This window comes from Megalobrama amblycephala, linkage group LG5, assembly GCF_018812025.1.
Source record: "Megalobrama amblycephala isolate DHTTF-2021 linkage group LG5, ASM1881202v1, whole genome shotgun sequence".
Taxonomy (NCBI): domain Eukaryota; kingdom Metazoa; phylum Chordata; class Actinopteri; order Cypriniformes; family Xenocyprididae; genus Megalobrama; species Megalobrama amblycephala.
The window spans coordinates 1,555,839-1,582,180 of NC_063048.1; the positions used below are offsets into that span (position 1 = coordinate 1,555,839).

The window sequence follows — 26,342 nt, forward strand, 5'->3', positions numbered from 1 at the left end:
ATTTAGATTGTGGCATGAAAGGTTGCAGTGATGAACATTGTAGTCGATCACAGACATGTTGTTGAGCTCATGAAAGCAGTGATCTCGTCATTATAACTCAATTTCTGCACACTAACGAATGCTTTCATCATAACTAAGAGTGCAAACGTGATGAAACTAAGAGATTCGTTGAATAAAACGGGAGTTTTGGCTCGAATCCCGAACACAGTCTGATAAACTCACGCTGTTTGATTGACAGCTCCAGTGATTGTAAAGGGAGCGTTCTTTGATCAATTTCTATATATAATTTAAATAACAGATTATTTTCATCCTACTAAGAGAAACAAGGTGAAGTTGAGCGTTTAGTCACTGGTTTGATTTACTGACACACAGACAAAGATCATCTGACTGTACATGAATCGTTAATATCAGATCAGGCATTAGAATGAACACAGTTACTGACATGTTGTTGCATTACTAACGAGTCCATATCGTAAAAGTCTGTTTGCGCCGAAATGCGATTGATTTACCAAAGAATCCACAGTGAAATGAACCGAATACAAATAAATAAAGCTCAGCTGAGACATTCACATTGTTGAAAATAAATAACCATATTCCTGCATTAGGATCCTTTGAAAGGTAATGTTATTTTAGTCCTGTATCGCTCTTCTCTCCTCCTCATCTCACTGACACACCAGTGGGCGGGGCTAACGCTGCAATGATGAAGTGGGCGTTGATTTCTTCTGTGGAGGCGGAGTTTCACCTGTCTATAGACACATTCCAGGATCAGTCGTTCTCTGGGTCTGGTGTCAATAAAAGCTTTTATTGGACAAGGAAAACTATTGACAAACTTTGCTTTTCATTTCTCAGTTCAAATTCTATTGAAGGGAATTTTTCTTTCTATAGTTGGTTAAACTTAAAAAAAGTAAGTTACCTGGTTGCTTTAAAATTTGGAGTTCATTGAAATAAAAAATTTTAATTAATACAACGAAGGCGATTTGTTTAATCGACATAAACTCTAGATATTATGTTATCTGAACCACATTAATTATTTAAGTTGATTTGACAAAAGAAAAAATGTTGTGATAACAAATCATGAAAATAATTTTTTACAGTGCAGGTAATCCAAAAGCATAAGGCATGCAACTACGGTGGCCCAGTAGTGCCCAATACGACGAAATTAAAAAACAAACATAAGTTCACAACACAATGAAATCGAGTAACAATACAACTGAAATGCTCCTGACCTAAAAGGTTAGTTTTCCTTGCCAATGTTCTATAAAGGCGACCGGTCTTACAAAGACATCAATACCATGATTAGTTTTAAGTATGTAAGCATTGTATATCTACATGAAATATTGATTCACAATCATCTGTGTGCACAATAGCTTCATATTTATACCTGTGAATGATTTTGATGCGCATGATGAAGGGAACATCTGCCAATTCCACCAAGTGGTTAAAATGAATATTTTGCATTCATTACAATGACTTTGTTTTAACATTTAAAAACAGACATGTTCAAATTCCAAAGCTTGTAAGTTCCTGTTGGTAAGACTGACTTACTGAGTGAAATTGTGCCAATACAAAAAAAAGTTTTGTTCCAGAGGTTGTAGTAGTGACCAGACTGACTTACTACAGGTGAAATTGTGTCAGTACCTCCTTTTATGTACAGTACACAATTTTTTTTTATTATTATTATTTTTTTTTACTGTAATTAATTCACTTAAAGGGTTTTTTCATGTTCTAAAGCTTGTAGTAGTTTCCTATTGGTAATTTTACAGGTGAAATTATACTTCCCTGTATGTATTATCAAAATGTCATCTATAGTAAGTCAGTCTTACCAATAGAAATCTACTACAAGCTTTGGAGTTTGTGTTTTTAAATTTTAACAGTAATTATAATGTTGTGTCTCAATTCCGTTGTGTTGTTTCTCGATTCTGTTGTGTTGTGGCTCGATTCCGTTGTGTTGTGTCTCAATTTCATTGTGTTGTGTCTCGATTCCGTTGTGTTGTGTCTCGATTCTGTTGTGTTGTGGCTCGATTCCGTTGTGTTGTGGCTCGATTCCGTTGTGTTGTGTCTCGATTCCGTTGTGTTGTGTCTCGATTCTGTTGTGTTGTGGCTCGATTCCGTTGTGTTGTGGCTCGATTCCGTTGTGTTGTGGCTCGATTCCGTTGTGTTGTGTCTCGATTCTGTTGTGTTGTGTCTCGATTCTGTTGTGTTGTGTCTCGATTCCGTTGTGTTGTGTCTCGATTCTGTTGTGTTGTGTCTCGATTCTGTTGTGTTGTGGCTCGATTCCGTTGTGTTGTGGCTCGATTCCGTTGTGTTGTGTCTCGATTCTGTTGTGTTGTGGCTCGATTCCGTTGTGTTGTGTCTCGATTCTGTTGTGTTGTGTCTCGATTCCGTTGTGTTGTGTCTCGATTCTGTTGTGTTGTGTCTCGATTCTGTTGTGTTGTGTCTCGATTCCGTTGTGTTGTGTCTCGATTCTGTTGTGTTGTGTCTTGATTCTGTTGTGTTGTGGCTCGATTTCGTTGTGTTGTGGCTCGATTTCGTTGTGTTGTGTCTCGATTCCGTTGTGTTGTGTCTCGATTCTGTTGTGTTGTGTCTCGATTTCGTTGTGTTGTGTCTCGATTCCGTTGTGTTGTGTCTCGATTCCGTTGTGTTGTGTCTCGATTCCGTTGTGTTGTGTCTCGATTCTGTTGTGTTGTGGCTCGATTCCGTTGTGTTGTGGCTCGATTCCGTTGTGTTGTGGCTCGATTTCGTTGTGTTGTGTCTCAATTCCGTTGTGTTGTGTCTCGATTCTGTTGTGTTGTGGCTCGATTCCGTTGTGTTGTGGCTCGATTCCGTTGTGTTGTGGCTCGATTTCGTTGTGTTGTGTCTCAATTTCGTTGTGTTGTGTCTTAATGTCGTTGTGTTGTGTCTCAATTCCGTTGTGTTGTGTCTCAATTCCGTTGTGTTGTGTCTCAATTCCGTTGTGTTGTGTCTCGATTCCGTTGTGTTGTGTCTTGATTTCGTTGTGTTGTGTCTCAAGTCCGTTGTGTTGTGGCTCGATTCCGTTGTGTTGTGGCTCGATTCCGTTGTGTTGTGTCTCAATTTCGTTGTGTTGTGTCTCGATTCCGTTGTGTTGTGTCTCGATTCCGTTGTGTTGTGTCTCGATTCCGTTGTGTTGTGGCTCGATTTCGTTGTGTTGTGGCTCGATTCCGTTGTGTTGTGTCTCAATTTCGTTGTGTTGTGTCTCGATTTCGTTGTGTTGTGGCTCGATTCCGTTGTGTTGTGTCTCGATTTCGTTGTGTTGTGTCTCGATTCCGTTGTGTTGTGTCTCGATTTCGTTGTGTTGTGTCTCGATTTCGTTGTGTTGTGTCTCGATTCCGTTGTGTTGTGTCTCGATTCCGTTGTGTTGTGTCTCGATTCCGTTGTGTTGTGTCTCGATTTCGTTGTGTTGTGTCTCGATTCCGTTGTGTTGTGTCTCGATTCCGTTGTGTTGTGTCTCAATTTCGTTGTGTTGTGTCTCAATTTCGTTGTGTTGTGTCTCGATTCCGTTGTGTTGTGTCTCGATTCCGTTGTGTTGTGTCTCGATTCCGTTGTGTTGTGGCTCGATTCCGTTGTGTTGTGGCTCGATTCCGTTGTGTTGTGTCTCAATTTCGTTGTGTTGTGTCTCGATTTCGTTGTGTTGTGGCTCGATTCCGTTGTGTTGTGTCTCGATTTCGTTGTGTTGTGTCTCGATTCCGTTGTGTTGTGGCTCGATTTCGTTGTGTTGTGTCTCGATTTCGTTGTGTTGTGTCTCGATTCCGTTGTGTTGTGGCTCGATTCCGTTGTGTTGTGTCTCGATTCCGTTGTGTTGTGTCTCGATTTCGTTGTGTTGTGTCTCGATTCCGTTGTGTTGTGGCTCAATTCCGTTGTGTTGTATCTCAATTTTGTTGTGTTGTGGCTTAATTTCGTTGTGTTGTGTCTTAATGTCGTTGTGTTGTGTCTTAATGTCGTTGTGTTGTGTCTCAATTTCGTTGTGTTGTGGCTTAATTTCGTTGTGTTGTGTCTCAATTTTGTTGTGTTGTGGCTTAATTTCGTTGTGTTGTGTCTCAATTTCGTTGTGTTGTGGCTTAATTTCGTTGTGTTGTATCTCAATTTTGTTGTGTTGTGGCTTAATTTCGTTGTGTTGTGTCTTAATGTCGTTGTGTTGTGTCTTAATGTCGTTGTGTTGTGTCTCAATTTCGTTGTGTTGTGGCTTAATTTCGTTGTGTTGTGTCTCAATTTTGTTGTGTTGTGGCTTAATTTCGTTGTGTTGTGTCTCGATTCCGTTGTGTTGTGTCTCGATTCCGTTGTGTTGTGGCTCGATTCCGTTGTGTTGTGGCTTAATTTCGTTGTGTTGTGTCTCGATTCCGTTGTGTTGTGTCTCGATTCCGTTGTGTTGTGGCTCGATTCCGTTGTGTTGTGTCTCAATTTCGTTGTGTTGTGTCTCGATTCCGTTGTGTTGTGGCTTAATTTCGTTGTGTTGTGGCTCGATTTCGTTGTGTTGTGGCTCGATTCCGTTGTGTTGTGTCTCGATTCCGTTGTGTTGTGTCTCGATTCCGTTGTGTTGTGTCTCGATTCCGTTGTGTTGTGGCTCGATTCCGTTGTGTTGTGTCTCAATTTCGTTGTGTTGTGTCTCGATTCCGTTGTGTTGTGTCTCGATTCCGTTGTGTTGTGTCTCAATTTCGTTGTGTTGTGTCTCGATTCCGTTGTGTTGTGTCTCAATTTCGTTGTGTTGTGTCTCGATTCCGTTGTGTTGTGTCTCGATTCCGTTGTGTTGTGTCTCGATTCCGTTGTGTTGTGTCTCAATTTCGTTGTGTTGTGTCTCGATTCCGTTGTGTTGTGTCTCGATTCCGTTGTGTTGTGTCTCAATTTCGTTGTGTTGTGTCTCGATTTCGTTGTGTTGTGTCTCGATTCCGTTGTGTTGTGTCTCGATTCCGTTGTGTTGTGTCTCGATTCCGTTGTGTTGTGGCTCGATTCCGTTGTGTTGTGTCTCGATTCCGTTGTGTTGTGTCTCAATTTCGTTGTGTTGTGTCTCGATTCCGTTGTGTTGTGTCTCGATTCCGTTGTGTTGTGTCTCAATTTCGTTGTGTTGTGTCTCAATTTCGTTGTGTTGTGTCTCGATTCCGTTGTGTTGTGTCTCGATTTCGTTGTGTTGTGTCTCGATTTCGTTGTGTTGTGGCTCGATTCCGTTGTGTTGTGTCTCGATTCCGTTGTGTTGTGTCTCGATTCCGTTGTGTTGTGGCTCGATTTCGTTGTGTTGTGTCTCGATTCCGTTGTGTTGTGTCTCGATTCCGTTGTGTTGTGTCTCGATTTCGTTGTGTTGTGTCTCGATTCCGTTGTGTTGTGTCTCGATTCCGTTGTGTTGTGTCTCAATTTCGTTGTGTTGTGTCTCGATTCCGTTGTGTTGTGGCTCGATTCCGTTGTGTTGTGTCTCGATTTCGTTGTGTTGTGTCTCGATTCCGTTGTGTTGTGTCTCGATTCTGTTGTGTTGTGGCTCGATTCCGTTGTGTTGTGTCTCGATTCCGTTGTGTTGTGTCTCAATTTCATTGTGTTGTGTCTCAATTCCGTTGTGTTGTGTCTCAATTTCATTGTGTTGTGTCTCAATTCCGTTGTGTTGTGTCTCAATTTCATTGTGTTGTGTCTCAATTCCGTTGTGTTGTCTCAATTCTGTTGTGTTGTGTCTTAATGTCGTTGTGTTGTGTCTCAATTCCGTTTTAAAAAAAAGTCCAGTGCAAACATTATGTACTTTGACAGAATTTTCTCTATTTATTTTTACAGGTGTTTTACCTGTATTTTGCACTTAATTGCGTTGTGTTTTAGGGTTAACAGAAATGACTGGATAATGTCGGGTTAATGAGCGTCCAGTACTTTTTCTGTCATTTTACAGGTTTAATTTTGACAGATTGGCCCTGTGCATAGAAACATGCATTTCTATAAACAATTCTTTAGTCTGTAAACATTGTGCACAATCATGATCAGAGCAATGAGAGGAGTTTTGTCTTTGAAACAAATGAAATGATGTCCATGAAATGATCTTAAAGCTACACTGTAATATATATACGTTCATTTTTGGCCCTCTAGCGGTTAAAAAATAAAACTGCATGTGTCTTGCAGAAGAACAGTGTTTTGGTTGTGCTTCGGCTCCTCTGCACCGTGGAGCTACCTTGTGTCCTTTAACATTAGACATTAAGTTTATTCAAAGTGAACACCTTAGGTTACTTTATTTTAAGTGACGTACTTACTTAACTAAGTACTGAGTAATATTAATTAACTATATGCACTTCCTATAGAGTTACGGTTAGGGATAGGGTTTGCGTTAGGGTTAGTTACTTGTAATTATTATGCATAATTTACTGTCATTACTAAGTACATGTAGTAAGTAATGTGTAACTACCTCACCTTACCTTTATGATTCGTCCTTCAGTAATTGGATTGTTGGAAGTTGGTCGCTGCGAACTAAATGGAGGCAGATCTGAATGCTGGTTTTGAGTCTCTTGTGCACATGAAAAAATTATGTGCATGGATAAATCATTTATAAAAATTAAAGTAAAATAGTCAATTTTGACTTCATAGTGACTAAAGAAATGACTATGTTTTATAAAATCTATAATCTTTGTATTAACTGCAGAATAATGAAGTGATGTATCCAGCCTTACTAAGCACACGTTTTAGCCATTTGCTAGTAGAGGCGTACGTCATCAAATGTATTCGCCTCACAGTTGGTTCTGTATGGGTGGTTGGGCCTTAAAAAAGCTGCTGTAGAAAATAAGCGGCCGGTCTCTGCTTTGGAAGGAGACTAGAGGGTGGGGAACACTCATTTCCTGGAATGTTTGGCTCTTTCACAATACATCCATTCAGTTTGAGTCTTGGTTCTGGGAGAATACCAGACACACAGGTCAACGTACACATGAAACATGGCACGAGAGCAAAGACTTATGGAGAGGTGGGTTTTATGGACAGTGCCACATCATGGTGCACCTTCAGCCAACATCTAAATTTAATTTCTGAAAGAGAGAGGGAGGGGGGGTGACTTACTTTTGTAGTTGTATTGAGAGAATTTGGGTTACTCATTTCTAAACAATCCAATGCTTCTGAAATATGTACACAACGTACACATCAACACATGGTTGTACTGCCAACAGGGAAGCACATTCCAGTGCTAACTCTGACAGAAGATCACATTTCAATGTTTTTTCATTTTGCCTTTTACTATTCAAACTCAATTCCTCATTATGTGCATTAACACATCATCTATGTCTGCATATGTGGAATATGATTAGAATCACTCTTTATGCAACTAAATACATTTTTTTAAACATACACTACCGGTCAAAAGGTTTTGAACAGATTGTTTAATGTTTTTGAGAGAAGTCTCTTCTGCTTACCAAGGCTGCATTTATTTGATCCAATATGCAAATGTAAAAACAATGAAATATTATTACTATTTAAAACCAGTTTTCTATGTGAATATATAGTAAAGTGTAATTTATATCCAGTGATCAAAGCTGAATTTTCAGCATCATTACTCCAGTCTTCAGTGTCACATGATCCTTCAGATTTGCTGCTCAAGAAACATTTATGATTATTATCAATACTGAAAACAATTTTTTTGTGTACAATTTTTTTCAGGATTGTTTGATGAATAGAAAATTCAAAAGCACAAGCATTTATCTGAAATATAATCTTTTTCAACATTATAAATGTCTTTACTGTCATTTTGATCAATTTATTGCATCCTTGCTGAATAAAAGTATCAATTTCTTTAATTTCTTTCAATAAATAATAAATTTAAAAAACATAAAACTCTTACTGAGACCAAACCTTTGAACAGTAGTGATAATGTTACATAAGCTTTCTATTTCAGATTTCTATTCAGCTTTTCCAACACAGAAATAAAATGCATTTTAAAATATATTCAAATAGAAAACAGTCATTTTAAATTGTAAAAAAAATCTGTATTTTGATCAAATAAATGAAGCCTTGGTGAGCAGAAGAGACTTCTTTCAGAACCATTAAAAACACTTGGCAGGTAGTGTACATTTTTAGACATAATTTAGATCTGTGTGGAACGGTCACTATTAAAACTGTACTGTGGACCAAAGCATTTGATAATGATCTGCTGAGCATCAGTTAAATCTATTGAAAGTGAAAAACAAATCACTGTATGCCATCAGAAGTGTCGCTATTAATTTATAACTTTTTAGACTAATAATGCAGGTCTTTTTATTATTTGCAAAATCATGTTTAATAAAATAAGTATTACTTCCTGACATATAAAATGACCCCAAATAACTGTATTTTTTATTTTAATTAAGTAATTAATTTTTGTGGTCCAATGAAAATATTGACAAGTAAAAATTATTATTTGATTATACGTCTTTTTGTCATTTTTGCAATAAATACATTTATATCAAAACTTTCCTATAATTGTACATAAGTTGAATAAAGAAGGTGGTCTGGCAGAAGCTAGATATTTAACTTCCTAACTTGTTAAATATGAATATTTTTTTGCACAAATGCATTGCTTCTCTTCAGAAGGCCTTTATTAACCCCCCTGGAGCCGTGTGAAATGTGTTTATGATGGATGGAGACCCTTTCTTCAGCTCATACTCACTGGTCCCGTTCACTGCCATTATAAAGCTCGGATGCGTCAGGATATTTATTAATATAACTCTGATTGTGTTCATCAGAAAGAAGAAAGTCAAATACACCTAGGATGGCTTGAGGGGGAGTAAAGCTTGGGCTAATTTTCATTTGAAAGTGAACTAATCCTTTAATGCAACTACCACTAATGTACAGAACCCATTAAAAGGTGAAATTCGTTGTGTGGATGATACAAGACAAGCCATTATAAAACAGAAACACTGAAGAAACAGGAGTGGAGTGTGTTATATTAGCTGTTGTGTTGGGAAGACAGTGTTTTCCTGTACAGAAATGTAAAGGAGCAGCTAGTACATAATGTCAATAAAGGCGTTTTACCTCATATTTATACCAGTAACAGGCAACGGGTCACAAAGGAGATTTTTAAACGCTAAAATAAATAGTATTGTATATATCTATGTATTCGAGTTGTTCTGTCATTAACGAACAACTTTGAAATCCTTAAAGTCCAGTTTGTCGATGGTTTGCTCGTTCTTGAACTCAGCTTTGGCGATTCGTGACTGCGGGCTGCCGGTGGTGCGGAGCCAGCGCTGCATCTGCTGGACTTTGGAGGCCGGACCCTGGAGCTGCCCCTGAACCGTCCCAGCGTCGGTGTTCTGAACCCAGCCAACCAGACCCAGCTTCTTCCCTTCTGACTGCAAACACACACACACACCAGTTGGACTCATGAACAGAGCATTGTATACACTATGTGATTTAGAGAAAGTGTATTTTGCCTGTGTTAATGCCAATAGTTCCTCTCAGGACCTTAAAGATCAAAATGTCCCCATTGAAACCTACCATTTTTGATCACAGGGTCATTTAACTACACAATGATGCAGTCTTTATTAATAGGCTTTCATTCTGTTGGCAAAGCTTCAAAATTAAAATTTTTACTCTTTTTACCAGATTGTGCCATTTTCTCAGGTTAGGCCTATAAAGCAAATACTCGCTTTTTTTTCTAGTTTTCTGCGTATTATAGAGCCAATTGGATAAATTATGCAGCTATAATTGTGTGATTTGTATTTGTGTACTAAAAAAAATTGTGTGTGCATGAAATATTTGAGAGAGAAAAACACTACAGTAGTGCAAATCACAAATCCCACCGCTGTCCCAGTGGAGTTTTGCTGCCATCTAATGAGGAAAGTTTGGTACTGCACCCAAACAAAATCTTACTGAAAACTCATTTTTTGAGATTTCAACCTTAAACTTAAACACAATTTTTAATGATTTTCTAGCAGTTTTTGAGTTCAAATGTTTTATAAAATATATTTTATATAAAATAATGTTCATAAATCATTTTCATTAACTTGAACCTCTATAACTTTTTGTTTCACTTTTTAACTTCAACAATAATCTGCCATGGGTCTTCAAAATGAGACCAAACTACTCAAACTGTACTCCCAAGCATCAAATTTTTATCACAATTTTTTGTCCAGTAAAGTACATCTGAGTAACTTTGACATACATAAGGGTTCATTTAAACACTGATTAAAAAAAGACAGAAATTAAAATATAACAATATTTTACTCCTCAAAACAAAATTTCCAGTATTTTTCTAACAGCTGTGGAGTAAATACATGAACAAAATAAAAAACATGAATTGCCTTCAGTTACCTATTTACTTCTGTAGTCTGACATTTTTTACAGGACAGTCAATGAGAAAAACTGCTGGAATGGGACTTGATTTTACCCCTGGAGAACTAGTTAAAACTAAAATACAAAAACACACAACAAAATGACTAAAGCAAATAAGAGGGCTTTGGTGGCTAAATTAAAGTCACTTTAGAGGCTGAGCAAGTACATCTTTTAGATTAACTGAAATAACATTCATTGATAAATCATTCACGATACCTGAAGAGTGTATTAAGAGCGTTAACTGCGTCCCTTTTGATTTCATGATGACTTTTATTCTGAAGGAAGATTTTAACCAAATGTTGAACTGTGTTCACAGGACTAGAGTAGAAATGTCTGGTCAGGAAAGGTTGTGATTTTATGTGTTGTAATTCTACACAGTTCATTAATCACAATATCTGTTGACCACAACAACACTTTTTGTGTTCCCTTTTATATTTTTGCAGTTTTCCAAAATGTTCTGTGTTAATTATATACATAAAAAGCCATTAAATAGCATAAAATAACAGTGTGTTCAATTAGCTCCTGTATATATTTTTTTCTATGTTTAATAGTTTTTATAGACAAGATCTTAATGTTTTTGTATACGGGTCATTCTACAGAATTGGTTTTTCCACAAATTGTTTGTATGCAAATTGTATAAAATCCAAGCTACACATTTCTAGTAATTGTGCAGTTAATTCTCATATTGTATTTTCAGAAAGTTTTGGAATATTTTTCCTCTCTCCAAATTTGTCACTACCGAAACACAATAATAAATAATTTAATAAGAAGGGTTACATTGACATATTAAGATTTCGTTTACATCTACCTTGTAAATATATTTTTTTGCCATTTTTAAAAAAAGTTCACAGGTAAATCAATAACAATTTTATCAATAGTGTAATTTATGAGATTTGTTGTATTTTGAATCCAATCTTTCTTTGTAAAAGTCATAAAGTTTATCAAACTGATTTCACAGTGAAGGATTCATTAGTTTGAACAAACATTGAACCAAACACTATAATTACATCTTAGTTGATAAATCAATATACTTTATTTCTGACAAATCATCCCATGTTTCGGTCGTGACTGCACAGTTTCAGTAGTGACAGTAATGTGTTGGTAGTGACCACGTCACATGACACGATTTAACTCACATACTAAAACATATTAAAATACTAATGATTTGCATAACTACTAAGATTGTGTTTATTTCACAAAGATGATGATCAGCACATGGTTATCTAGCGCAGATCTGAATAGTTGTACACACACAAAAACTACATTTTATGGAATAACACGCAGAAAAGTTTGCTTAATTGCAGAAAAAGGTGTTTGTTAGTGATGTTCCTCAAAGTTGCACACAGATTTTCAAACTTTTGAACACATTTAACTCAGAATGATGGAGTCTCAGACAATGACTCAAACACACACTGTTTCGGTAGTGACGTGAACATGCTTGACATGAAAGTTTCATGATTTAAAAATAAAATATAAAAAATATTCATGCATTTGGCAGACACGTTCATCACAGCAGCTTCACATTTAAAGTACGCATTCGTGCATTGACTGACAGCACTGTGACAACTAGCCCCTGCACACGAGACATTACCTGTGTGTATTTCCGAAAGAACACGCCCTGCACGCGGCCGTACACCTCATAGTCCACAGACAGCAGCTCCTCAGCGGACATGACGCTCTCCTGCAAAACACACACACACTGATCTCATCTGAACCCGTCCAGCTTTACCAGCTCAATGTCAAACACACAGTCTGACCTACCGGAGGATGGACGATAATAAACGCGTTCTGGTTTCTGGAATCCGCAGTCAAATCGACTTCATTAGCGCTTCAACATTTGATCTGAAGCTGCGTTTGGCTCATGAAGTGGAACATGCGCACCATCATCATCACCACAGCGCGTCGTTCATCCGGGTCACGGCATGACGTCTGACGCAACTGGCCAATAGCAAATGTGAAGGAAGTTTGCGTTGTCTTGTTCCTAAGCAACAAGTGTAAACACACCTGGAAACATTATTGAACCTGAGGCGATCCAGCGGAAAAAAACACACCGGTAAGATAACAGATAAACACATTATATCTTATTATTATTTATTATTTATCTTCGAGAATGTGAAGGAGAATGCTTGTGAAAATGTGCTGATATGGCTAGACACTACATGATAATAGAGCAAAACTTTTAACTAATCACAATATCACACATTTTTTATTTTGTATTTATTTTATTTCAGTGAAGCTTGTCAGACCCAAGAACTGGATAATATATGCTGGCTAAGAAATGCTAGATATGTACTGTACACTCAAAAAAAAAAAAAAAAAAAAAAAAAAAACTGGGTTAAAAACAACCCAGGGGATGGGTAAATATAGGACAGATGTGTTGGTTCATTTTACCCAGCAAACTGGGTTGTTTATTTAACCCAGTATAATGGATTGATTCATTTTTACTATAATACTAGCTTTTGTTTTTCTTTCTTTTTTTTTTTACTCCGTACATGAATTAATGTTTACGGATTAACTTAAATCCTCTAAACTTTTTTAAATACTCCACACAACCACTGGTTTGCATGATAATTCCTTTATTTCCGATCATATTTTATAGTATAGCATATTTTAAAACGTTTTTAATACATATTGTCTACATTTAAGCTCGTTTTTACAGAACAGTAACAAATTTTTAGATAAAATTAAATTTACACAAACCTGTATTTAAACGAAGACGTGCACCAAATTGATGGACCTGCACTGCTCTCTCCTGAAGAGGGCGATAAATAACTCAACCCCTGGGTTGTTACGTCTGACCCAGGATCTGAGTAACACCAAAACTACCCAAACACTGGGTTGTTACGTCTGCCCCAGAATCTGGGTAACACAAAAACGACCCAAACACTGGGTTGTTACATCTGCCCCAGGATCTGGTTAACACAAAAACGACCCAAACACGGGGTTGTAACGTCTGCCCCAGGATCTGGGTAACACAAAAACGACCCAAACACCGGGTTGTAACGTCTGCCCCAGGATCTGGATAACACAAAAACTGTCCAAACACTGGGTTGTTACGTCTGCCCCAGGATCTGGATAACACAAAAACGACCCAAACACCGGGTTGTAACGTCTGCCCCAGGATCTGGATAACACAAAAACTACCCAAACGCTGGGTTGATACGTCTGCTCCAGGATCTGGATAACACAAAAACTGTCCAAACACTGGGTTGTTACGTCTGCCCCAGGATCTGGGTAACACACAAAAACGACCCAAACACTGGGTTGTTACGTCTGCCCCAGGGTCTTGGTAACACAAAAACGACCCAAACACCGGGTTGTTACGTCTGCCCCAGGGTCTTGGTAACACAAAAACGACCCAAACACTGGGTTGTTACGTCTGCCCCAGGATCTGGGTAACACAAAAACGACCCAAACACAGGGTTGTAACGTCTGCCCCAGGATCTGGGTAACACAAAAACGACCCAAACACCGGGTTGTTACGTCTGCCCCAGGATCTGGGTAACACACAAAAACGACCCAAACACTGGGTTGTTACGTCTGCCCCAGGGTCTTGGTAACACAAAAACGACCCAAACACCGGGTTGTAACGTCTGCCCCAGGATCTGGGTAACACAAAAACGACCCAAACACCGGGTTGTAACATCTGCCCCAGGATCTGGATAACACAAAAACTGTCCAAACACTGGGTTGTTACGTCTGCCCCAGGATCTGGATAACACAAAAACGACCCAAACGCTGGGTTGTTACGTCTGCTCCAGGATCTGGATAACACAAAAACTGACCAAACACTGGGTTGTTACGTCTGCCCCAGGATCTGGGTAACACACAAAAACGACCCAAACACTGGGTTGTTACGTCTGCCCCAGGGTCTTGGTAACACAAAAACGACCCAAACACCGGGTTGTTACGTCTGCCCCAGGGTCTTGGTAACACAAAAACGACCCAAACACTGGGTTGTTACGTCTGCCCCAGGATCTGGGTAACACAAAAACGACCCAAACACGGGGTTGTAACGTCTGCCCCAGGATCTGGATAACACAAAAACTGTCCAAACACTGGGTTGTTACGTCTGCCCCAGGATCTGGGTAACACACAAAAACGACCCAAACACTGGGTTGTTACGTCTGCCCCAGGGTCTTGGTAACACAAAAACGACCCAAACACGGGGTTGTAACGTCTGCCCCAGGATCTGGGTAACACAAAAACGACCCAAACACGGGTTGTAACGTCTGCCCCAGGATCTGGATAACACAAAAACTACCCAAACGCTGGGTTGTTACGTCTGCTCCAGGATCTGGATAACACAAAAACTGTCCAAACACTGGGTTGTTACGTCTGCCCCAGGATCTGGGTAACACACAAAAACGACCCAAACACTGGGTTGTTACGTCTGCCCCAGGGTCTTGGTAACACAAAAACGACCCAAACACTGGGTTGTAACGTCTGCCCCAGGATCTGGGTAACACAAAAAACGACCCAAACCTGGGTCGACCACGATCCTGGGGCAGACGGTTGTTACGTCTGCCCCAGGATCTGGTAACACAAAAACTGTCCAAACACTGGGTTGTTACGTCTGCCCCAGGATCTGGGTAACACACAAAAACGACCCAAACACTGGGTTGTTACGTCTGCCCCAGGGTCTTGGTAACACAAAAACGACCCAAACACAGGGTTGTAACGTCTGCCCCAGGATCTGGGTAACACAAAAACGACCCAAACACCGGGTTGTTACGTCTGCCCCAGGGTCTTGGTAACACAAAAACTACCCAAACGCTGGGTTGTAACGTCTGCCCCAGGATTTGGATAACACAAAAACGACCCAAACACCGGGTTGTTACGTCTGCCCCAGGATCTGGGTGACACAAAAACGACCCAAACACCGGGTTGTTACGTCTGACCCAGAATCTGGGTAACACAAAAAACTACCCAAACGCTGGGTTGTTACATCTGCCCCAGGATCTGGATAACACAAAATCTGTCCAAACACTGGGTTGTTACGTCTGCCCCAGGATCTGGGTAACACACAAAAACGACCCAAACACTGGGTTGTTACGTCTGCCCCAGGGTCTTGGTAACACAAAAACGACCCAAACACGGGGTTGTAACGTCTGCCCCAGGATCTGGGTAACACAAAAAAACGACCCAAACACCGGGTTGTTACGTCTGCCCCAGGATCTGGGTAACACACAAAAACGACCCAAACACTGGGTTGTTACGTCTGCCCCAGGGTCTTGGTAACACAAAAACGACCCAAACACGGGGTTGTAACGTCTGCCCCAGGATCTGGGTATCACAAAAACGACCCAAACACCGGGTTGTTACGTCTGCCCCAGGGTCTTGGTAACACAAAACCTACCCAAACGCTGGGTTGTAACGTCTGCCCCAGGATCTGGGTAACACAAAAACGACCCAAACACCGGGTTGTTACGTCTGCCCCAGGATCTGGGTGACACAAAAACTACCCAAACGCTGGGTTGTTACGTCTGAACCAGGGTCTGGGTAACACAAAAAATACCCAAACACTGGGTTGTTACGTCTGACCCAGGATCTGTGTAACACAAAATCTACCCAAACACTCTCTAATGAGAGAAGAGCGCGACACACGTCTCGAGAGCAGTGGGACTTTTATTATGTCGCAGTCACGGCAGGAGTATGTAAAGCAGCTCTGTTTATCATATTAGATACATTTGAGTGTTATAAGTGCTATATTGAAAGTTGTTATAGTGCTATATTTGTGATAATGTAAGTACACAAGTCAACAAAATGTATAACACTGTTCTAGTGGCTTTTGGATATTTTAATCCAAAAATCCTACATATTGTGCCTTTAATGATGGTTTCAGACTTTACAGAAGCAGCAATCAAACTAAGCCCATTCTGAAGCAAATTATACCTGCACTATTTTTTAAAGAAACATCCATATTAGGGCTGGGTGATATATCGCATGCGATTGTCACTCGCATTTCGTCAGTAAAGCCAGTTCCCTGATTACCGCTAAATCGGCATCACCTGCTTTCAAATGGAGCGGCATTTAATAGACAGAGCCGTAGTTCACTGACAAGCCAAGCAATATCGCGTTCATTATCGCAGATGAATCGCCTTCGATAATGAACGCGGTAATCCGGGAACCGGCTTTACTGACGAAATGCGCGTGACAATCGCATGCGATATATTGCCCAGCCCTAATCCATATGTGTTTTCTGTCAGTCCACAGGTTTGACAACGCTGTTATTAGACGATCAACCTCTGCTGGAGCTGCATATGTGAGACGGTTTCTGAGATCGGCCTTTCACAAACATGCAAACGGTGCCACACCATCACCTCACACATCACTTCTGGGAAAGAGAGACCGTATCATCAAAACTTCCATTCTTGTACAGAGAGAGCATGATCAGACACCGCAGTCCCTCGGGAACTCATCACAGCTCCAGGCTGGATGTTCTGGAAAACCAAGAGGGAAGGTCCCTGAGAGAGAGACAACATCCCTGGCAACATCCAGACATCATCCATAGGAAGAAAAACACAGAGCTGAATGAATACGTTCCTTCACGGAGAACGTTAGACAAAATATTCCCTCTGAAACCAGTCCTCCACAAGAGGGCGTTCAGCCTGAGTAATGTCACCAAACCAGAACATCAAGAGAGATTTTACTCATGTCTGCCTGCACTAACCCATCAAGCTGCCGTCAGACACCAGCAGAAGGCTGGCAGGAAACTAGACCCTCTCAATCTGGACCGGGAGCACCAGGAACACAAGCAAACACACTTTTCAAAGGAAATCCACTCCAAGGAGATAATGCTCCAGCAGAAGATTTTCAAAGTAGAAGAGACCCTGCGAAGAGTCCAAAAAGAGAAGACTAAAGAGAGAAATCAGAGTTATTTCGAGGACAACAGGTTCTATAGTAACGGATACAGCGACTGGGATGAGGAAAGGCACAGATATGGGAATGGAAGAGATGATATGGAAAGATGGGAGGAATGGGAGCGAGAGGTGCAGAGGAGCAGAGAAAGGGAGGGCAGGAGGAGACCTTTGACTTTAGAGATGGCAAAGAGTCACAAACTGGAGGAAAAGAGAGAGTGGGATGACTACGAACACACAGCAAAAGGCTGGAACAGGGAAACTGGTAATGGGCGACGAGAGCGAGGAATGGGACAAGACCATCATGTCAGAAGAAGGAGCGAAATGCACAACCTCAGAGAAGATGACGTGAGAAAACCGAACACGTCTGAGTCTATGAGAAGGGACCGAGCTCACCTCAAACATGAGAGGAGGGAAAATAAAGAGGGTTTGTATCAGCTCACATCAAGGCTTATGAAGGAGGCCGCTGGCAGCACGGACAAGGATTCCCAGCCAGAGAGGAAACCGACTGCAGCAGGTGGAGCTCACTCCGGAGGAGGATCCCGACGCTCCGCACCAGCTGGTTCCATGTAACGTGTGCCATCGATGCTTCGCACGAGAGCGGCTGGAGACGCACATGAGGGTGTGTGAGAAAAAGCGGCCGCAGCGCAAGGTCTTCGACATGTCACAGTACAGAGCCAAAGGAACAGAGCTGGAGGAGTTCATGAAGATCAACAGTAGAAGCAAAACGCCTGAAGTAAGCGCTTTTCAAAGATCTCACCTTTTACTTATGACATATTTGATACGCAAAGTTCTCTAAAATGATCAACGTGATCAAAGCTTTGCGGCTGCACACAATCTCCTACAGTCCTTCTGTCGTCTGATTGATAGTTTAAACTTTTTTAGGAAGTAAAAAATCTTTTAGTATAAGTGTACAAACAGCTCAAATATGAGTAGTATCAAATATGATCATCATCTCTTGCTGAAGGTTTATTTGTTCATCTCTCAATCACCATTGTATTGCATTGCATTATATGTTTTAAAACTACAGAGCTTTGATCAGAAAACTAAGCATTTCAATATCATCTTACTAAGACATATTATTGACTATGGAAGCTTGTTTCCCCCATGGAATAAAACAATTTAGATAATTGATAATTTTATCTCACAATTGCGACTTTTTATCTCACAATTTTGACTTTTTTCTCACAATTCTGACTTTTTTTCTTGCAATTGCGACTTTTTATCTCACAATTCTGACTTTTTTCCTCACAATTGCGACTTTTTAACTCGTAATTAAGTTTTTCTCACAATTCTGACTTTTTCTCACAATTCTGACTTTTATCTCACAATTCTGACTTTTTTCTTGCAATTGCGACTTTATCACAATTCTGACTTTTTATCTTGCATTTGCGACTTTTTACCTCGTAATTAATTTTTTCTCACAATTCTGACTTTTTTCTCACAATTCTGACTTTTTTCTCACAATTCTGACTTTTTTTCTTGCAATTGCGACTTTATCACAATTCTGACTTTTTATCTCACAATTCTGACTTTTTTCTCACAATTCTGACTTTTTTCTCACAATTCTGACTTTTTTTCTTGCAATTGCAACTTTTTACCTCGTAATTAATTTTTTCTCACAATTGTGACTTTTTATCGCACAATACTGACTTTTTTCTCTCGATTGTGACTATCTCACAATTCTGACTTTTTTTCTTGCAATTGTGACTTTTTATCTCACAATTTTGACTTTTTTTCCTCACAATTGTGACTTTTTACCTCATAATTAATTTCTTCTCACAATTCTGACTTTTTTTCTTGCAATTGCAACTTTTTATTTCACAATTCTGACTTTTTATCTCACAATTCTGACTTTTTTTCTTCCAATTGCAACTTTTTACCTCGTAATTAATTTTTTATCACAATTCTGACTTTTTATCTCACAATTCTGACTTTTTTCTCACAATTGCGACTTAATCTCACAATTTTGACTTTTTTCTCACAATTGCGACTTTTTATCTCACAATTTTGACTTTTTTCTCACAATTGCGACTTTTTACCTCGTAATTATTTTTTTCTCACAATTCTGACTTTTTATCTTGCAATTGCGACTTTTTACCTCGTAATTAACTTTTTCTCACAATTCTGACTTTTATCTCACAATTCTGACTTTTTTCTTGCAATTGCGACTTTTTACCTCGTAATTAATTTTTTCTCACAATTCTGACTTTTTCTCACAATTCTGACTTTTATCTCACAATTCTGACTTTTTTCTTGCAATTGCGACTTTTTACCTCGTAATTAATTTTTTCTCACAATTCTGACTTTTTCTCACAATTCTGACTTTTTCTCACAATTCTGACTTTTTTCTTGCAATTGCGACTTTATCACAATTCTGACTTTTTATCTCACAATTCTGACTTTTTTCTCACAATTCTGACTTTTTTCTTGCAATTGCAACTTTTTACCTCGTAATTAATTTTTTCTCACAATTGTGACTTTTTATCGCACAATACTGACTTTTTTCTCTCGATTGTGACTATCTCACAATTCTGACTTTTTTTCTTGCAATTGTGACTTTTTATCTCACAATTTTGACTTTTTTTCCTCACAATTGTGACTTTTTACCTCATAATTAATTTCTTCTCACAATTCTGACTTTTTTTCTTGCAATTGCAACTTTTTATTTCACAATTCTGACTTTTTATCTCACAATTCTGACTTTTTTCTCACAATTCTGACTTTTTTTCTTGCAATTGCAACTTTTTACCTCGTAATTAATTTTTTCTCACAATTGTGACTTTTTATCGCACAATACTGACTTTTTTCTCTCGATTGTGACTATCTCACAATTCTGACTTTTTTTCTTGCAATTGTGACTTTTTATCTCACAATTTTGACTTTTTTTCCTCACAATTGTGACTTTTTACCTCATAATTAATTTCTTCTCACAATTCTGACTTTTTTTCTTGCAATTGCAACTTTTTATTTCACAATTCTGACTTTTTATCTCACAATTCTGACTTTTTTCTCACAATTCTGACTTTTTTTCTTGCAATTGCAACTTTTTACCTCGTAATTAATTTTTTATCACAATTCTGACTTTTTATCTCACAATTCTGACTTTTTTCTCACAATTGCGACTTAATCTCACAATTTTGACTTTTTTCTCACAATTGCGACTTTTTATCTCACAATTTTGACTTTTTTCTCACAATTGCGACTTTTTACCTCGTAATTATTTTTTTCTCACAATTCTGACTTTTTTCTCACAATTCTGACTTTTTATCTCACAATTCTGACTTTTTTCTCACAATTCTGACTTTTTTCTTGCAATTGCGACTTTATCACAATTCTGACTTTTTATCTTGCAATTGCGACTTTTTACCTCGTAATTAAGTTTTTCTCACAATTCTGACTTTTTATCTCACAATTCTGACTTTTTTCTTGCACAATTCTGACTTTTTTCTTGCAATTGCGACTTTATCACAATTCTGACTTTTTATCTTGCAATTGCGACTTTTTACCTCGTAATTAAGTTTTTCTCACAATTCTGACTTTTTCTCACAATTCTGACTTTTTTCTTGCAATTGCGACTTTATCACAATTCTGACTTTTTATCTTGCAATTGCGACTTTTTACCTCGTAATTAAGTTTTTCTCACAATTCTGACTTTTTCTCACAATTCTGACTTTTATCTCACAATTCTGACTTTTTTCTTGCAATTGCGACTTTATCACAATTCTGACTTTTTATCTTGCAATTGCGACTTTTTACCTCGTAATTAAGTTTTTCTTACAATTCTGACTTTTTTCTCACAATTCTGACTTTTATCTCACAATTCTGACTTTTTTCTTGCAATTGCGACTTTATCACAATTCTGACTTTTTTTCTTGCAATTGCAACTTTTTACCTCGTAATTAATTTTTTCTCACAATTCTGACTTTTTTCTCACAATTCTGACTTTTTTTCTTGCAATTGCAACTTTTTACCTCGTATTTAATTTTTTCTCACAATTGTGACTTTTTATCGCACAATACTGACTTTTTTCTCTCGATTGTGACTATCTCACAATTCAGAATTTTTTTCTTGCAATTGTGACTTTTTATCTCACAATTTTGACTTTTTTCCTCCCAATTGTGACTTTTTACCTCATAATTAATTTCTTCTCACAATTCTGACTTTTTTTCTTGCAATTGCAACTTTTTATTTCACAATTCTGATTTTTCTCACAATTGCGACTTTTTATCTCACAATTCTGATTTTTTTTTTTCACAATTGTGACTTTTTATCTCACGATACTGAATTTTCTTGCAATTACGAGTTATAAAGTCAGTATTCATATATATCTAGCAATTGCAAGAAAAAATTCAGCATTGTGAGATAAAAAGTTGTAGTTACCTTTTTTAATTTTTTATTCAGTGGTGGAAACAAGCTTCCATAATTGACAGATACAGTGAAGACTGATATTTATGTGTATTTTATGTAATTATCTGCTATACTGTTATAAAGATCTCATTGATTCACATGACAAGAATAAGAAGTTCCTCACAAACTTTAAAGCTGAATGAAAAAATAGAACAAAATCATGACCAGTCTAATCTACAAAATTCACTTCTCCAATACTGTGCATTCATATACATTTAAACCCTGATAGTGGAAACAAAAGTTATCTGCAGTCTGTTAAATGTGTGTTTGAGATGAATGATTTTGTTTTGCTGTGGTAATATTTCCTTCTTAGCATCACTCTTCTGTGTCCTCACTGATGTCACACTGTCTTCATCCGCAGCTGAAGAAGAATAATTGGCGGCAGAAACACGAGGCCTTCATTCAAACCATGCGTCAGGGTCGATCTCACGAGCCACAGTCAGTCTCCAATCTAAATCCAGAATATGTAACCTGCCCTCATTGTGGCCGCAAATTTGCCCCAGGCCCAGCAGAGAGACACATCCCAAAGTGCCAGAACATCAAGAGCAGACCAGCACCTCCTAAACAACCGCAGACCAGCGCGAAGGAAGAGGACGGCACGCTGACACGAGCTTCATCAGCTGCAGCTTTTGGAAAACTTAGAGTAGCATCTTAGTGAAATATAATACAATAATAATAAAAATATAATACAATAATAATGAAAAAAAAAAAAAATAAAAAACATATGAACATGATTCATGGCATTGAAACCATATCAGCTGTACATATGGATAAAACCTTATATGTTAGATAGATAGTGTTTTATACTAATTTCAAAAAAATTCAGTCAGAAGCCTTTATAAACGGAACAATGTAGGTATAAATTTTGTGAAAGTTGTGTTATTGTAAGTCAAACTGACATATGTATATAGCACATGTTCATAAAACATCAATCTCACATTAAAATATCTCATGTTTACATTTATATGTGTAATTATTTTGCTATAGCAGTATTCACACAGCTGAGAGTCACTCACTCGTCGCCATCTACTGGTGTAATGATGTAACAGAAATCAGTAAAGCACTCTGAATGAGTGTTTTTGGCAAACACAACAGGCTCCTCGTGCCCACAGACTGGTGATTAGTCTGATTTATTCCACTGTGTGTCTCTGATATCAGTGCAATTACTTTACAGGATGAAACCTGTAGGAAAACAGTGCTGTTGTGTATAATGATGATCCTTTTGGAAATATTCTTTGTGTAAGTGAGGAAACCTCTAAATCCACTAGGATTAAAATCAGTTAGCAGACTTTCTGTCTGCTCTCGTAGTTTATTATAGACATAAAATAGCTTACAACAGATTTGTTCTACCCGCTCAGATTCTTGGAGAGAAATGCTATCAGATTGTGCTATATTCATGTGGTGTGACGTGCATGGTTTGAGGCTTTATAAACGTCCATACCAACCCCAAACCCTAAACCTATCCTTGAAACCGTGCAAATATAATGTTGGCACTAACACAATCTGATAGCATTATTCATCAAGATGCGTTATTAAAGTTGTGCTGGTTTAACAGTAGGCTTCAGTTGCTCTTTCTTTCTGAATTATCAGTGGACAGTAGAAAGGTGAAGGTGGTAACCCTAACCCTGACTCTTCTCAGAACCAGGCCTGCAGTCGATGCTAACTGAAATCAAAACATCTGAAGGTCAAGTGTAACAAAGACACTTGAATACAGTTTTATTGTGCTTCATATAGGATCCTGTCTTATCTATTTAGTAAGCACAGTAATGCTGCACTGGGTTATACAATTTACCTCTACATTTATTAAAAAAAGAATGCATTAAAAGTTAATTTTCCAGATTTTAAAACAACGCATGCCATTTCTTCTGAGTTTTATCAGCTCATTTTTGTATCATGGAAATAAAGCCTATAGGGTATATGTCGAACGTCACATGACCAAACTGGAAAACTGGTCTCATTGCATCCACTTGTCAGAGAAAATGTTAACAGCAGAAGGAACTGACGGCATATCTATGGACTTTTAAGGTAATCAGCGAAACCACCTAGTTCACAATTGTTATAGGTGTTTTATTCTATTAAATGTCTAAACGTTACTGTGAAGAAGAAAAATTAAAAAAGCTTTTAAATATCAATCTGCATATGCGGCGGACATCATTTATGCTCATCTTTAATCGCTCTTTTTAAGTTTTTTTAAGATACTTTTTCATGAAGCACATACAAAAGACCTAAACCAGAAGTGATCTGATCTGTTTTACAGAATAAAGTTAGATTGTGCATAACCCCTGTTGTAGGGAGGGAAATGTGCTTTATTGTCATGAAAATGACAAAATGAACCATTTAGGGTAAAAAATTAAAAAAAAAAAAAAAAAAAAAGCGACAATTATGACATGCTAAGTCATAATTATGAGATGAAAGGGAAAAATTATGACTTAAAAAGCCGAAATTATTACATAAAAAGTTTCAATTATGACAGTAAATAAAATTATGAATTAAAAAGTATAAAAAATTATAAATATGGTTTCTATAATATCATAGAAAGGCATAATTTTGACTGTTTGACTGATTTAGTAAGTCATAATTTTGACTTTTTAAATACACAGCAAAATCACCAGTTAAATCAGTTCTGCTCTGAGTGCATATGGTCTCTCTCTAAATAGTGATAAAGCAACACTGAAGCAGTGAGTTAATGTTAATGAGAGAATTCAGTGATTGATTAAGTGATGAATGAGCATTAGTGATGAACACCTGCTGTTAACAAGCAGAATCACTGAAGAAAAAATAATCATCCTCTACTGAGATCTTGAGAGATATAACGTATTATTATGTATAATGTATATGATTCTGCTTGTTAACAGCAGGTGTTCATCACTAACACTCAATCATCACTTAATTATCTCATTAACTTTAACTCTGGTTAAGTGTTACTTTAACACTATTTAGAGAGGGGCCATTTGTACTCCAAGCAGAGCTGATTTAACTCTGGAGATTTTGCTGTGTAGCCTATAATAATTATTACCTAAAATTATGTCATAACTATGAAATAAGAAAAATCTAAATTATGAATTAGTGTCATAATTTCCACTTTTTATGTAATAACCCAGGTGAAACAACTTCTATAGTAATTTATAGTAAATACTATAGTGTTTTTGAACCATATTATAGTAAATTGTAGTATACTGTATATATTCTAGTATTTATAACAGTTTGTTAATGAATGCTTCAGCATACTGTAATATTAATTATAGTGAACTGATCAACTGTAATAAATACTGTAGTATACTTTAGGTTTTTTTTTTACTACAGTAAACTGTAGTGTATTGTAGTATAACATACCCTATAGATTAAAGAAAACTTAGTACAGTATTGGGTAATATTATTACTATATTACTATAGTTGTTATGTTATCACAGCAACTATAGAATTACCACAATAAATTAGTTCAATTACTTTACTATAGTATGGTTCAAAAACACTATAGTAGGCCTATTTACTATAAATTACTATAGTATTTTTTCACCTGGGAATTTTAACATTTTAGGTCATAATTAAGATTTACCAAAGCATGTATTGGAAATGGGCTTCCTACGGCCCAGTTTGCCTATTGTTTTTAACCCTTATAGGGTCTTTGGGGTCTTTTTAGACCCCAAATGACATTTGCAAAAATCTAACTTTGTAAAATTGTTAATATTTTCTAGATCTACAAATAATAATAATAAAAAAAATTAGAGTGATATCTTGTTTTTATGCTAGTGTAGAAAAAAAGTCACACTCAGGGCCTTTGGGGTCTCTACAGACCCCAGCCAACAAAATGTAATTTTGTAACAAAATAATTGTTTTTAAAAAACAAATGTAATTTTACTCTGTTTATTAATGTTTTTACTTCATATTTGTGCAGTGTTTGGAGGATTTATTATGTTTTTAAAATTTATATAAATAAATTAAAATATATTTTTTAAAATAGGTTTTTATACAAAAACAGCTTTTTATGTAAAATTCACTTTATATAGGACCCACATTTCTAACTTTCATTCACGGGGATAACATGGATAATTTGACATGGTTTAGTGTGAGATTTTTGTCCATCTTTTAAAAGTAAAGAAATTATCACTTTTGCCAGTAGATGCTGCAGAGCTCCACTATTTGCTATGTGACTGACTGAAAGACATCTTTTCACAAGTATTTTTTTTTCAGTTGGATTCATATCTAAATATTATGAAATCACAATTACAACAATAAAAATTGCTTTTTGTCAAAGTTTGTACTGAAAAAAAAAAAAGTTTTTCAAAAATGTTGATTTTGAGGATAAATTTTGTTCATTTTCTAAGTGGGGTCTCATTATAATGTAACATTGAAAAACTGTTTTTTTTTTTTTTTTTTTTTTTTTTTACAAAAAATGCTAAACTTTGACAAAAAGTAGCTTTTATTGTTATAATTGTGATTTCACAATATTTAGATATGAATCCAACTGAAAAATACTTGTGAAAAGATGTCTTTTGGTCAGTCAAATAGCAAATAGTGGAGCTCTGCTGCCATCTACTGGTAAAAGTGATCATTTTTTTACTTTTAAAACTGCATTTTCCAAAAGATGGGCAAAAATCTTACACTAAACCATGTCAAATTATCCATGTTATCCCCATGAAGGAAAGTTAGAAATGTGGGTCTTTTATAAAGTGAATTTTACATAAAAAGCTGTTTTTGTATAAAAAACATTTTTTTAATTTATTTATATAAATTTAATATGATAAATCCTCCAAAAACTGCACAAATGTCAGTAAAAACATTAATAAAACAGAGTAAAAGTTTAAG

General features: G+C 37.2%; 2 protein-coding genes across 2 annotated transcripts; one reads left to right on the plus strand and one right to left on the minus strand.

Annotated features, from left to right (window-relative positions):
* Positions 1–8,859: 8,859 nt before the first annotated feature.
* Positions 8,860–12,182, minus strand: acyp1 (acylphosphatase 1, erythrocyte (common) type). Its single transcript, XM_048190353.1, has 3 exons — positions 12,028–12,182; positions 11,858–11,947; positions 8,860–9,284 (listed from the first exon to the last, which is right to left on the minus strand). Exons 2-3 carry the CDS (start codon positions 11,936–11,938, stop codon positions 9,069–9,071), a joined length of 297 nt encoding a protein of 98 aa, XP_048046310.1. The 5' UTR covers positions 11,939–11,947; positions 12,028–12,182; the 3' UTR covers positions 8,860–9,068.
* A 1-nt stretch (position 12,183) lies between these two features.
* zc2hc1c (zinc finger, C2HC-type containing 1C) lies at positions 12,184–22,496 on the plus strand. Its single transcript, XM_048190354.1, is given in 4 exon segments — positions 12,184–12,319; positions 16,476–17,585; positions 17,587–17,862; positions 21,898–22,496. Coding segments are annotated over 3 exon segments (1,590 nt in total). The 5' UTR covers positions 12,184–12,319; positions 16,476–16,565; the 3' UTR covers positions 22,192–22,496.
* The last annotated feature ends 3,846 nt before the right edge of the window (positions 22,497–26,342 follow it).

Bases quoted from the DNA above. Each gene is read 5' to 3' on its own strand.
- acyp1 (XM_048190353.1), bottom strand. From the start codon at position 11,938: ATGTCCGCTGAGGAGCTGCTGTCTGTGGACTATGAGGTGTACGGCCGC. The intron at 9,285-11,857 runs GTAATGTCTCGT...GTGTGTTTGCAG, and splicing joins TCTTTCGGAAATACACACAG to TCAGAAGGGAAGAAGCTGGG.